Here is a 14672-nt window from a genome sequence, read left to right as displayed (position 1 = left end):
GTAGAGTGCAGTTGCAAATCACAACAGAAGTAAAATAGTTCATTTAAAAATGTCTAAAAGCTGCTTTTTCTTCGTAAAGTATTAAGCCGTTTTATGAAAAGATGGCCTTTTTCACTTGCAACCTAGAAATAATATTATATTCTCTCAATAAAATATGTAAGAACATGTTTGATGATGGTGAATACAGACTGGTGATAGTACTGGGAAGGCAGAAGTTGAAAGTAGTTTAATATTCCAAACATGCTTACGGTATTCTGTTATTTTACCTACACAGGTGCCACCTACAGAAGAAGAACCAATACCTTGTTCTTTTTTTGCTTGAAAATGCTGAAAAAGCTAAAATGGGACTTGACTAACCCCTTTGATTTTTTACAGCATAGATTAGATAGAAGCGGGGGCGGTACACTCACACTTAATGAAACAACTACTGTCAGGCATGCTACAAATATGACAGGACTCTCCTTCTCCAGCTTGACAAAGCCAAATGCATGTTTGAACAACTCATTCTCTCCTAACAGGCAAATTCCTATTCAGCTATTTCTGCTCAGCTCGTACAATGGCCTACTGGCCTGGATAACAGACAATGAAAGCGGCGAAAGCATGGTGTGGCTTTACACCATTTTGACAATAAATGAAAGGTCAAGAATGAAATAGTGAGGTAGCGATTCTTGATTGAGAAATGCATTATAGCATGGAATGTATTGCTTTCCTTTTGGGCTGTTGATGCCCAGGACATTCTTTGCTTGCTGTGAGACACTGCAACAGAGCACTGTTTCTGCTACAGTGAATATGCGGTGCCGCTTTAATCTGGGATCAAACTGAAAATCCCCTCCCATAAGAGTTCAGTCAAGGTCATACTGGCGATTAGGCGGCCGCTCTATAGAGACAAACTGAGAGAAAAGGGGCAAAGGAGCTTTCAACCACCATTGGGGTCCTGATGAAGACGAAATACACAAGTTACACAGAAGAGACATTCATTAGATAAACTCACTCCTTCCCTACCACGTTCAAGTCATTACTACCCGGCCTTAAAGCCTCCCATTTTGTCCGCCACATGTACCTGCAGCCTGGTGCTGAGCCCAGGCAGACAGCTGCTCTGTCTGAAGCATACAGAGACACCCAGACACACACGCACAGACACAGAGGTGAAAAGGGAGAGAGGGAGGGTGTGAGGGACATATCCACAGGCCTTGAAATAGAGCAGGACTGGCCCAGGTCAGAGCCAGCCGGCACAGCCACCTGTCTGGCATATAAGTTTTCCAAGGAAGTGATGTCAAGTCATCCCCAATGTGGATGATATGGCCAATGACACACCAACTAAACTATGTGTACACCACATTAGCATTCCAACAGCAACAATCTACTAGCACTGTTGAGAAAACATATTGTATTTAATCTAATTAAATGTAATTATGTTGAATGTAGTGGAAACATTACTCTACCATCTATAGGTGATGTTTTTAACCGGTTGCAGAGTCCTTGAACATCCTCATAAGATTCCTCAATTTTGCCTATGGCCTCTGCGCCTCTCAGTTCCATGAGGGCGCGCAGGTCTTTGAGCGAGCAGCCAAACTCTCCATCGTGGTTGGCCTCCACCATGGAGTTCTTCACGCCGCTGTACGAGTTGTTCGCCATTGTCTCGCCGCCTCCTCACTCTGTTGCAAAGCGTTGCTGCCCCGGCTCGACGTTAGGGGTGGAAAAAAAAGAAAGTGTTGTCCTGGAAAAGCTTAAATCCTCAAGGGAGCGAACACAGTGGTAGTTCCCATAAACAGCTGACGGGACCTTCAGAGGCAGCTGGAGTCATACGGCAGGCAGGGCAGGGATATTACAAAACAAGCCATTTCCCTAGGAGAGCTGAGTTCCTAGTCTCTCATGGTGACTGGATCACCCACAGAGGAGATGATCACCATGCATGCAGATCTGAAAAGAGAAGAGCAAAGATAATAAAAGATAAGTAACACTACCGGGTGTTTTTTCACATGTACAGCAGGGATCCACATACATTTATTAATATCGCACTGACAAGTGACATATTTGCACAAAATGTTTAGGAACATTATCATGTTTTATGACACTGTCATTATCATTACAGAGTAAACTAAGTAAGCATGCCAGCAATGTTGGATTTGTTATTCAGTCATATCGTCACACATTTTAATGTAGTTTCACTCTTGTTATCAACATATGACTATTATTACCTCAATGAGGATATTATTGTTGTATTTTCTTTAGTGACCTATTTTTAATGTAGCATGATCAAAATGATATGTATGTTACCATATCTGTTTTTTACACTTGCTGTCATCACATGGCTGCAGTACACCAGTACAGGAGACACTCAAAGCATTGTATTGCTGCGTAAGAGCAAACATTGAAACCCTTAGACAAAACCACTTGATCGCTGAGACAAGGGGCAAAGTAAATGGCAAAACTGCCTGTAGCTATCGCCAAGAGATTTTGATTAGCTGTGCTTGAGTTGTAATAATCATTTTTGTCATCTGGACAAAACTCATGTCAAGTAATGTGCACTCTGCTTTCAGTATGTGAGCTGAGAGGAGGATTAGCATTAGGGGTGGGGGTGGGTACCGAAATCCGGTTCCGATTCGGATTATTGATTCCTAAGGAGATGCATCTCACCGCTTTCTGTACTGTTAGACGGGGGCGTGGCTGGAAATGGAGCGAGCACAGTAGCAGTGTTTGGAAACAACATTTTTCTCCAAGTGAAATTGTCATGGGACTTATTTACCCTCTCAACGAAGCAAAATCAAGGACCGAAACCTACCGTACCTACTGTTAATACAAATTCAACACTTCTTGCAGCTGTCTTTCACATTAAAGGGGCTTCAGAAGCGGCATTTCACTTGTTTCTGGTCTTTGTTGGATTTCAATTGACTCACTTATGATCTACTTTTTAACACCCTGTGTCTGTCTAAAAGGACACCTAATTATTTGACTGACATAATGTAGGGGCAGTAAATAATACTGAGGTAAATAGGGACAAATTACACACATGCTGAAATGGAATTGAAACTAACTTAATTCTGGGTGCAGTTCAAAAAACATATATATTGTAATTTATAAGCTTCTCACCAACTTTATTCTTTTACTGTTAGGTTTGCATGTGTTGTTTATATATTGTATTTATAATGTTTTCCAAACTTCTTTCTCACTCTCACAACTATGAGAAAGTGAGAGAGATCATAGTCAACTTACTTTTAAATACCGAGTACAAAATTACGATAACTCTACATGGCCCTTCTGCGTAATAAAAAACAGCAATCTCCTCCTCTAGTACCCCCAGTTAGGTGAAGCCTTACAGTCAAATCCTTTCAATAATTACCCAGAAGATTGTATCACAGCACCCAGCCATGTCAAACAACACCCAGTCCGTCTGACATTGAACAAATAAATAATCCAGAGCTACCTGCCCCCCTGCAGTGTAACTGGTGGGGTAACGTAGTGAGCAGTGATTACCTCAGGACAAGCCTTCTGTTTCATCTAATTAGGACTATCTGTGGCATCAGGGAGCTCCATGCTGCTGTACATGGGAGAGTCCATTCTAATGAGAGGCGGCTGTCCATTCAGCTTTAATCAGCCTCACACAATGAGGCTGATTCATTCATGTCCAACAAGGTGATAGGAATTTGTCTTGGCGCAGCAAGGAAACAGAACTTCAAACATACAGCTACGACTGCAATATAAATCAAAATGGTTTCGAGATCGCAATATGGGCTATGGCAATATCCAAATTGCAATAAGCGCAAAGAAAAGATATGTAAATATCTGAATAGTATTGTGCAAGTATTGTGGTGCTGAAGAAAAGTCCCGGCCTACAAACGGTATTCTATAGACTTAATTAAAAGAATCCTAGTTTTATGCCCCAAAAAAAGAGAACATTTTCAATGAAAATGTGGATAATGTTTCAAAAATGATCATTACCTCTAATAGTACAAATTATATTGCTACTGCAATATCAGTCAAAAATAATCGCATATGTTTTTCCAAAGTAGTATTCAAAGATTTAAAAACATGATCTTGATTTATAATTTGAAAGAAACAGTGTACAACGTTTTTCATTGTCTTCAAAATACGCAGCAGTTATTTCAGCAGGGGAGGTTTTTTTTTTTTATTCTTCAATTATAGGTACAACATCGACCAAAACATGTTTCAGAGAACCCCTTTTATCTGCCTTTAAGTCAAACAGGATTTAAACATAAAACTCCAAAATAACTTCCCTAACCCCAAATATGCCAGAACGGGAGCAAAGATGCAGCACGAGAGAAAATGTAGCCTTTATTATTGCTCACTGAACAAATGAATGCTTGCAGCTTATTCCATTGAGATTCTTGGAAACTATTCTGTCACATGTTGAGATTCTATTTGGAGCCATCTGCCATGGAAAACAGGACAGAATTTATTATTTATTACTCAGCATAATTGCAGGGCCGGGTGCATTACTGAGGTGGGAGAGATCGTAGAAATCTTCATTTTGAAAATAAAATACTTTTGTACCGATAGTGGTCTTCAACGCATGTTGACATCTTGCCTTATAAATTGACATCTACGTCATATATTATTTATTTTTTACACTGTTCTGATATAAAAAGGTATTTCTTGGGGATTAGACAGATATGCCAGGGAATTACAATAGCGTGTTAATGGTTAATGCTACTGTTATTGTAATTTTAGAATATGATACTGAATAATGAATTTGGAAACAATGACTTGCCCTCGTGTAGTGAATTTGGCGTTTTGCTAATTCACTGTTTACACATCCTAACACCCTTTCACATCTGAGAACAAGAGTTGTTTTGTTACCAAGCCTTTGAGCTCTTTTAGCCTAACAGTAGTCCTTTTCACTAATTACAACAAAAGGAAAAGTGAATGTCAGGGGTCAGGACTAATCTGCATGTCATCTTGCAATAACGTGCAATGTGTTTTTTTAAGAGTGCAAATGGTCTCTGAACGACTCATCTTAACATAGTAGGAATATTTTTACTTGCTTGGGTAACACTTGTGCAGCCTATGGCAATGAATGCAATTCCCTGCATTCTCCATTTCTCTGTCTTCATGTTAAACTGCATGAGTCCTCTCGCACATTCACACCCCCTAACCCCGCGAGCAGCAACAACGCCGAGATGAAAGAAGTGCCAACATTTGCTGCGCTGCGACAGTTTCGGGTTGCGGAGCAGGTCACATGTCACAACAGTGGAAAATCATTGTGATTGGATCTCCAAGCCAACAGCTGGCATGGTATGGTTGAATGACAGAGTCTAAGGTTAACCCTTTCCACACCACGGCAGAAAAACCACAGTTCAGCATGAATACAGAGGGGTTTCAGAGTCTTGAAAGACAAGTCTGTTCTCCACCCAGGCTATTTACAGCTGCGATATCGCACATTAGATGCACACTAGATCCTCCGCCCAGAAGGCTATGGCAAGTGCAAACAAGTGCATCGGACAACTGTGGTGGGAATCTAAGAAATATACTTTGTTTCCACGCTAAGGAAACCCTCTGGCAGTTTGTGCACCTCTATGTGCCAAAAACTCGATGCAAGTCGAGGATTGCAATTCTAGGGATCCCTCTGCAATGGAGCTGCCTAATGCGAGGGGTGGTATTTTTAGCCTTGCCCAGACTGCCCCCTCCCCCTACTGCTAGCCGTTACTGAACTGGGTCAGGCCATGTAAATGTGGAGGGTACAAAGCAGAGACATCCAGCCCTCCTTGTGCTACATGGCTCGCAGATGAGAACGCTACTTCAGTCTACAGATTGGACCCTCTACATGGCCCTCAAACACTGTCAGATGTAGAGGTGTCACCATCAACACACTTCAGCCCTTCTTACTGTATGTATGTCATCGAAAATAATAATTAACCATAATCTTTTTCCTTTACATATAAAGGCACAATTATTACCAATTATTGATTTTCTTTTCTGTTTTAAACACATCACTAAAACCATGCAGGTGACACATATGCTAGTCTGAAACTGGGGCAGGATTTTGTCTCCTTACATCATAACAGGAAATAAATAAATACTATATGTTTGGTCCACCACATGTCATTTAGAAACATGGAGAAGAACAGGTTGCTCCAGAGTGCTCATAATGACGCTGGGAAGAAAACTCCATGAAAGGGGTCTGTCAAAACAAGATCAAATCAAGACCTTATTCAATCCCTGCACACTTGAATGAAGGTGACTGAGTCTCTTCTATAAGGTGTTATACAAAACCCTGATGTGAAAGCTGGCAAATATGAACCACTTAGTGTTTTAAAACCACATCACAGCATGTAAGATGTCACAAAGTGTATAGTGTTCCTTCACTTGCTCATTGAGACGATGCCTGTGTAAATTGGTAGAGGTGAACAACAATTTAAAAGCCCTGAATAGAGTTCTGGAAGACTACCCTGTTATTAAAAACTGTGATTAATGACAGACATACTTCTTTCACACCATTAAAAAGAACATGGTTTTTTTTGTAGGACCAAATGTACCTTAAATCATTTTGAGTACCATTACAAGCTTTAGCATTGGCAATATTGTAGTCATCTTGAAAATGTGACTGTAAAATATTAGAATATTTTTCCTTTAGAGGAAAGAAACCAGAAGGAATGGTTTTATTTTGTCGTAGGCGTTCCCCTCCAAAGGATGGAAAATATTCCAAAATGAAGCACCTTTCATTGAGCCACTTTGAAGATGAGAGGCTCTGTGTGTTCTTTGTTATATGTGGTTGTACACAGCAGCTCAATGGCCTGAGGTCCTGCCGCTTTGCCATTTGCTGCCACAGTCTGACCTTGCTGTCTTTACCATTACAATTTCAGGACGCAGTAGAGTGGAGCGTTAAAGTCATTTCACCAGGACCTGGGGAAGGGAATGCAATTTGTGCTAGACAAACATATATGAACACAATGATATTACAGGCTGCCGTAGAAGTAAATGAACTCTGAAAGCCAAAGAGGGCTAGGTCGATGCAGAGAACAATTTATCCCCTGCGACGGTCCCCATACAGTCCAACACAAAAATCTGCAGCTGGATTTTCCTAAAGATGCTTGAGTAATGTGCTCCGAATACAAGAAAGCTAATATCTCAAAGATCAGATAGACCTTTTTAGAACAGGATTGTTGTTACTTGGTGCCAATCAATGAAGACATTAAAAGGTATAATATGCCTAAAAACTCATTATTCCTCTCAATGACCCACTAGAAGTGTGTGGTGGTGGCATGTGTATCTGCAGAAACCCTGCAGCCTTCTACCTGTATTTTCTCTTTTCTTGTTATTTTGCTGTGATGGGGACATTTCTGGGCATCAACAAAAAGCCTTTGGGCCCCACATGGGTGTGTAACCCTCAGCCAATAGACAGGGTGTGCAGCCCGGGTCACACACACAAAGAGCAGACAGGCCACAAGAGAAAGAAGCGTGCTCTTTTGGCTGAATTCATTCAAAATACGGCACCATCCAGCAGGGTTGTGGAGATTTACTACTTTATTTAACTGCGCTAACTCTCTTCATTCACACTCTAGGACTAGGTCACTTGACCAAGTAAGATTTATAATGTATTATTTAAATATCTAGGCTAGTTATTACATTGTCAAATCTAATTTTCTTTGCTCATCATACATTTTTATGTGTCAAAAGGGCATATGATACGGTCTTATATCGACTGCAGGCCCCTGAATGAGATCGTATCATAATCACATCATGGCCGACTTTGTGATATCAGTAAACATTGTACTTTTGTCGAAAGAATAATTGAATATTGTATTGTGATAAATATGTGTGATTCACACCCCTAATGATAGCCATTAATCCCCATTTGTGCACTTGTGCCTGTTAGCACTGTTTCAGAAGTCCAACAGCATTGGTAATGTGGATTTGTATATGTCAATGAGGACACTTTAATACCAATCAACAATAAGTTGTTTTCACATGTATAGAGTTGACACTAATAGGACAGCTACATCTTCCATTCTACCTACAAATGATAACAACTATGATTAGTGGCATCATGCATGTCAAACCATGAAGCTAAGCTCGAAACTAACATAGATGTCCGAGAGACTGAGTCCAAGCATAGTTATTACATTTAGGCATAGTTAGACCTTCAAGCTGCCTTGATGACTAATTAATGATATGTTGCAGTGTGTGCCTTATAATTGTTTTAGGATACTGTATCAGAGTTTTTCAATTAGTTTGCACATTCATTTTAGTCAGACACCAGTGTAGACAGTTTTCACTGCTTTTTAAAGCCATATTTGAATGAATAAGTAGTAATGAATGATTCAAACTCCATGTTACTTTAAACCTCTGCCTGGAATAACCTTGGACTCACAATCCACACAGAGAAAAAAGATAAGCAAAAGTTCATCATAAGCAAATACTACCATAAATACGTTTAACTTTTACTTAGTAAAAAAAAGAAAAGACTAAATTAAGCTTACCATGTCAATGTCACCTCAGATTAGAGACGTAGTGGCTTGTTTTCAACAATAATAATTATTTATACAAGGCTGAGACAAATGTTGCAAAAGACAAGTGTTAGGAATGGTTGCTGTTGAATATTAGTTCATTTGTTTAGGCTTGTAATTGAAGGAAGTGCAGAGCATGACAATAAATTCAGTAGACATATCAAGCAGCTGAAAGGGAGACTCATCCGTGATGAGTTAGGGACAGACTTGTCAGGCGAGAACTGCCTGGAAGCAAAGTGCTGCATTACTTCGCAGTGAATATTGCTGTGTGATTACTCAAACCTCCTGTGCCAAGAGAAGCCAACAGCACACATTTTAGAAGCTAACTACAATGTAAGATTAGTAGAAATCTCATACTCTCCAGCATGGCTAATTAACCTTTATGAGCAGGTGGAAATGTAAGTAAGGGAAACACTATCAAACGTAACCAGGAGGTTAAACTGATCTTGCCTTTGAGATACAGTTTTCCAATTAAGTCTAACAATTCTGCCTCATATCATTCAGTGCGAGCAGTACACTCAGCAGTCAGCCATTATGAAAAAGCATGGTATATCAAGGCGTAAGAAAGGATATTTTTGGCATTCTTGAGTGACAGCAACAGTCTGAGTTCAAAGGGCTCAGACACAGCGACATATTGGGTTGCTGATGGTTTAAGTGAATCATTGAACGAAATCTTCAATCGCTATATGCTGAGCTAGACAGTTTTAATCAAATATAACTCATTGCTTAACCTGGATAATATTTTTCTAATGTTGTAGAATTTAAAAAGGAGACAACATATTAATTTTCCAAAATGAAAATAAATGCCGCCAAATGACATTAGACCAAGCAATTATTTCCAACAAGGCATTCTGACAATACAGCTTGGCTATGTAAAAGCTTGCCTGACATTATGTAATAGGTCTATGACAACTACAGTTACTGGAACACCTTGTCTCATTCATTTCCAGCTCACAATACATTATGTGTCCAAATGCATTTTGATAAAAACTACAACACTATTTTCCATGGCTCACAAGTCATTACACGAGCACAGGAAGACTGCTGGCGCTGCAGCAAAGCGGGTGCTATTTAATTGGATAAGGAGTGATCCCTTCAACTATACACCACAAGGTGCTCAGTGGCTGCGCTACACATCAACTAGAAAACGTGCAGGAGTGTGAAAACGATGTTACATTGCCCATTAAAAAAAAGGTCAATAATGTAACGTCAATATACGTAATAAACCTGCAGTACATGGAAAACGTGGGGAATACGAGACACATTACCGTTATAAAAGGTAACTGGACATGGTAATTTAAAGCGACATGCTGCGTTCAAGGTTTGGAAGAATTGCAGTTGCCGTGCAAGTGAACGTCTTTTTTCTTCTTTAAATAGCGTTATAGCTTGCACTTGTGAAAGGGCATGTTCCTACTATGACATTATGCTTGTTCGGTGACATTATAGATAAGGTAAGAGATATGACATACCCAAGAGGAAACAAAATTCGACATATCTTTGATATTCGACACGACGTTAGACATTTTCCTTCAAATTAGACATTTGCTGTATGCAATATCCTGTGACAGTGAGCTGAAAAAATGACCCAAAACGTGCCCACACGGTGCCTCTGCCTCAATATCTCCCCAAATTGACCGTTACTGGTCGGTTCACATCTTTAACCCTACTGACGTTATCTCAATGGCATTATCTTCCTGCCTGTTAAAGGGGGTTCATATCACGTTAAATAGACTGAAAGACCTGCATTAAAACGCACCCCATTGTAAACTCTGGCTTAGAATGAAATGCCTCCTCGTAACAGTAGACGAGTCCACATTTTGAGTTGCAGTCTATAAATGATGAGCCTCAATGGCCAACTGTCAATCTGCTGTCCACGACAAACCGTGGCGTGGAGTCCAACGTTTAAAAAAAAAAAAACAGGCTGGCGTATAATGTTAGCCAACTAGCTCACAGGCATTAGCTTGTGCTGATTGCAAAGGAGTGAAATACGCAAAGGATACTTCTAAAATATTCGATAAGTCGTAAAAACTTAATTCAGAGCAATACATAGGTCTGAATAACCTAGAAATAATAAAGACAAATCTGGCCGCCACCTAGGTGATTATGTACCTGGATTGGAAAACGAGACGCCCAATGTCAGTATATCTCCAAGATATAACCGCTGGCTAACGATGTTAGCTTGGTACAAGGCTAACTAACCAAGGCAGCTACACCACCGGTGGCTGGCCCTCGTTGGTCATTGCACACAAAAAAATGACTTAACCGGTCAGGCTTTTCTAATATTTCTAACACCTGAGAGTATCTTTTATCTTGCGGTATTTTGTCACCCTAGTACAGGAATATAACCAAAAATACTCACTCCGTTCTCTGAAGAGCACCCCAGGTCCCTTTCTCTCTGTAACTCCCCCTCAGTCTCACCAAAGACTAGACTCTCTCCCCTGATCTGAGGTAAAATCCCGCCCACTGCGCTGTCACTACCAAGCCAAAGTTTCCAGACTGAACAGTCAAGATAGTAACCACCCGTTTTAGCACATGGAAAACCCACGTCGACTTGACCGGAACGCTTGCGTACAGTTATTTGCTATATAACGGTTTCGGTTAACTGTCAATAATCATGTGTATCTAAATAATGCAGAAATACATTGTTTAGTCATAAAATAGTATTATGTCACAAGTCTAGGCAAAATCGCTTACCTTGTTTATTGCTTTTATGAAATGTATTTATCTTCCAAAGTTACCATCTATTATGTTATACTCTTAAATGTAATAAGCAATTTTGACACACTGCTGCTGCTGGACAGAAAACCAGCCAAAATAACTCGGTCCCGTCTCTCTGCCATAGATTTTGACGAAGGCGGAAGTGAACTGACGGGAATCCTCTCGCCTCGCCTGGTTCCTTTCTGTCACAACACCGCCGGGGACATGTGATGCACGTCAAAAGGAGGATGGGTATGGACCGCTCGTGTGGATTCCCATTGGCTTAGACAGCATATCAGTCGCCTATGGAAACGGTTACGTCATGATCCCTTCAAACTCCCTCTTTGCTCCCGTCTCGCTTTATAATAACAGGATTATTCAACAGTCCCCCCCCCCCCACCCCCCATCATATGATGCAGTCGGTAAAAAGTACCCACCGAAACCTCACTGCAGCATCCTTTCTGCCTGCTGCCTGCCTAAACTCCACCTTGGCTGCACAAGGCTCTTCCCTCGGCGCCTAATCAAACCTGACGTCATTCTTTCCATGACGTAGCGCTTTTTTTTCTTCTTCTGCAAACTCAATGCCTGTATTCTTTGCGATTCTTTAGTCCTGTTCAGAAGGAAAGACACACTTGGCAAGCAGACTTCCCAAAACTGGGGCCAACTGTCAGTGTTATGCAATGAACTGAATTGCATTAGAATGCAAGCAGAAATACACCTTCCTTTTCCATAACGATTTGTATGCATATTGATATTGGACAGACAAAATCACATAACCTGCTTCATAATTATTGTGTATGAAAAATCTCAACGTATGTTGTATAGCAGTCTAAATTGCTTAGCCCCAGGAGCCGGTTAAATACATAAATAAAAAAGTGCAAGGTAAAGAATGTTTAATATGTCCACCATATTAGCCTTTTCATCTTGACTCTGCTTTAACCAAAGCAGGGAAATAAACTATCTTAAGACAAATTGCTCTATCCTAGAGTTTATGACACGTTTTGGACCGTAGTTAAAAAAAAGACACAAGTGGTGGTAGATGATAAACAGAAAACAACTGTGGTTGAGGTCAAACCTCAGTGTAATATACTTGCTGTCTTGACATAATGGGATTTATCATTAACACAACAGCTCTAACTGCACAGAATCATTTGCCTCTTTAGATTGGTAAACAGGGGGAGAGTTCAATATATGACTGTGTGCAAATTAACATTATAAAAATGTTGTTTTAGAACTTGTCGAGTCAGATGTTCGTCAAAGGGGAGAAAAAAGATTTGGAAAGAAAGAGGAAGAGAAGCAGCAAAAAAAACGTACGTAAATTGAATTGTGCAACACTTAGGTGTTTTGCTTTGTGTGGGATTTAACGTGGTTACTTCAGTTAAAAGCAGAAAGAGGAACAATCCGTCAAATTGCACAGATGGAAAAATAAACGTTTATATGATGCATCAATCAACAGGTCTGCATCTGTCCTCCCATTTCAAACCTCAATTGACAGAGAATATGTTACACATTTAACCCTAGATTTGGAAATATGGTATCATTTTTGGTGTGGTTGAAAAAATTGAGAAGAGTGGAATTTGACTGCAAAACAGCCATCAGAGAGATGATGCAATCACTCCAGGGTCACATGTGCTGCTCCACACCCTTACCACACGTTCTGCTGTCAGTCAATCTCCTGCTGTCAAACCTCAACCTGGAGCTGTTGCACGGCAGCACTTCAATGTGGATTCATTTCTAATTCATCCAAAAGTAACAAGCCTCAGCTGAGCTGGGACTGGCAAACAGGAAGTAGTGATGAGACCTATTTGAATGTCTGCAATGTTTCCAGTGCTCTGCCAGTAGTTGTGGTGGCTTCCTGATAGGCAGGATTTTTTGTGGTTGGCCAAACTTAAGCAGATCTCCCTCCAACTTGACACTGATGCACGTATTTCCCTGTCTATTATTTGCTGTTCATGAGTCTGTTGCTCTTCCCTGCAGGGATTAGTCAGTGTGTAAACCCATGCACAAAAGGCAGAAAATGTAACATCTATACATCTTATTCAACCGAAAAAGACATCACTTTTTATTTTTTATTTGATGCACCAAGCTATTAATCCATTTATCTAGAAGTGATTGTCTTGTGTGACCTTATTGTGGTGTATTCTTGTTGCAGAAATAAACCACTTGCCATGACAACATTTTCCTTCCTGTCAGCGGCTGATGTTTGTGGTGTTCATTGTTTATCTTAATATGATAGACAATTCATTGGTATTCTGCCTTGTTTCATAAGAGCCTGTTTGTTCAGTTGAAACCACTTAATCTCTGCTCCAATCCATTTAAACACGCTGGGACCGCAAGAGTGATCAAGATGGTGAAGCCCGACACACAGGATCCTTTGGCTGTATCCACACAACAATATGTGGGCTGTATGCAGTATTTTTGACTTATTAAGGCACAGAGTTCATTATGAACTGCTGGAAATTAATTATAAAAGACCTATCTGCCCAAGAGTGTAGAGCAGCAATCTCAAAAAATTAAGCATTGCTATCAAGTTTTTAATTAGGGGGAACAATCATTTTTGCCAACAGCTGTTGTCTGAGTCTTCCTGTTTACTCAGTTTCTGAGTGGAAATGTACCATATGCTTTGGAGCATCTTGTGAACTACTGTAAATGTCAAGTGTCATTAGCCTGTGTGAATGCTAATGTGTTTTTCGTGATGTCTGAATAAGCCATAATGATGATTCACGGCAAAAGTCTCCCAAAAAAGAGGATGTTGCCTTCAGGTGAACTTTTGCATTTATCAAATCCACTCAAAACAGATTATTCATTTAGGTTTAAAAACAAAAACATGCTTTAACAGAGAAATAATTGGCTGGATAAAAAGTTAAGCTTAAGTGTTGGAGAATTAAACAAGATCGCTGTGGTGTGTGTGTGCTGAATGTGTGTGTGTGTTCATCCCAACATAGAACTTTAATTACTGGGGTAGGCACACACCAAAAGACAAGATAGCTTGACAAATAATTGCAGGTTCAGCCGAAAAACTGTCTAGCAACTGACACCGCATGAACGTGTCTGCGGTTCTAACTGAGAGGAACTTAGTTGCGGACTCTGCATCTTATCTCAGTTTTAGATAGCACGCTGCAGTGAGCTGATTAAGACATTTACACAAGTAACAATGGAAAACCCAATGGGAACGGAAACAAATTAATCGTGAGCTACAGAGAGATTATCAGTTATTTCCTAAACAAATTTGAAATAAACATTAGAGTGTGATGGAAATGTCTGTGGTGCAATTGGAGAATCATGTGCCTCTTGAGCCACAGCAAGTGGAAAACACGAACCTGAAGATCTCACATTATTTGACTTATCAGCGAGGACACACTGTATGAATATTGCTTCCTCTGGTCAACCCATCTTTCTACACCACTTCATTTCTTGAACGGACGTTGGATTTTCCACTGGCTCAGCACTTTGGCAAAGAGTTAGACGTGGAGGAGAAGGGGGGGGGGGGCTTCCTTCTTTTGAAGAGGA

At 40.3% G+C, this 14672-nt stretch overlaps 1 protein-coding gene across 1 annotated transcript in view; it reads right to left on the bottom strand.

Moving 5' to 3' along the window:
- Positions 1-10908, bottom strand: part of LOC104958361 (plasma membrane calcium-transporting ATPase 1-like) — a 29029-nt gene extending 18121 nt beyond the window's left edge. The window contains exons 1-2 of the mRNA XM_010786078.1: positions 10825-10908; positions 1443-1920 (exon numbers count right to left, since the gene is read on the bottom strand). Of these exons, the coding sequence (XP_010784380.1) occupies positions 1443-1635 (193 nt within the window). The 5' untranslated portion in view covers positions 1636-1920; positions 10825-10908. The remainder of the gene's footprint in view (positions 1-1442; positions 1921-10824) is intronic.
- Positions 10909-14672: the final 3764 nt, after the last annotated feature.

Source organism: Notothenia coriiceps, unplaced genomic scaffold (assembly GCF_000735185.1).
Source record: "Notothenia coriiceps isolate Sejong01 unplaced genomic scaffold, NC01 NC01_scaffold00028797, whole genome shotgun sequence".
NCBI lineage: Eukaryota > Metazoa > Chordata > Actinopteri > Perciformes > Nototheniidae > Notothenia > Notothenia coriiceps.
The sequence above is the reverse complement of the archived record's forward strand: the minus strand, read 5'-3'. Positions and strand labels throughout refer to the sequence as shown.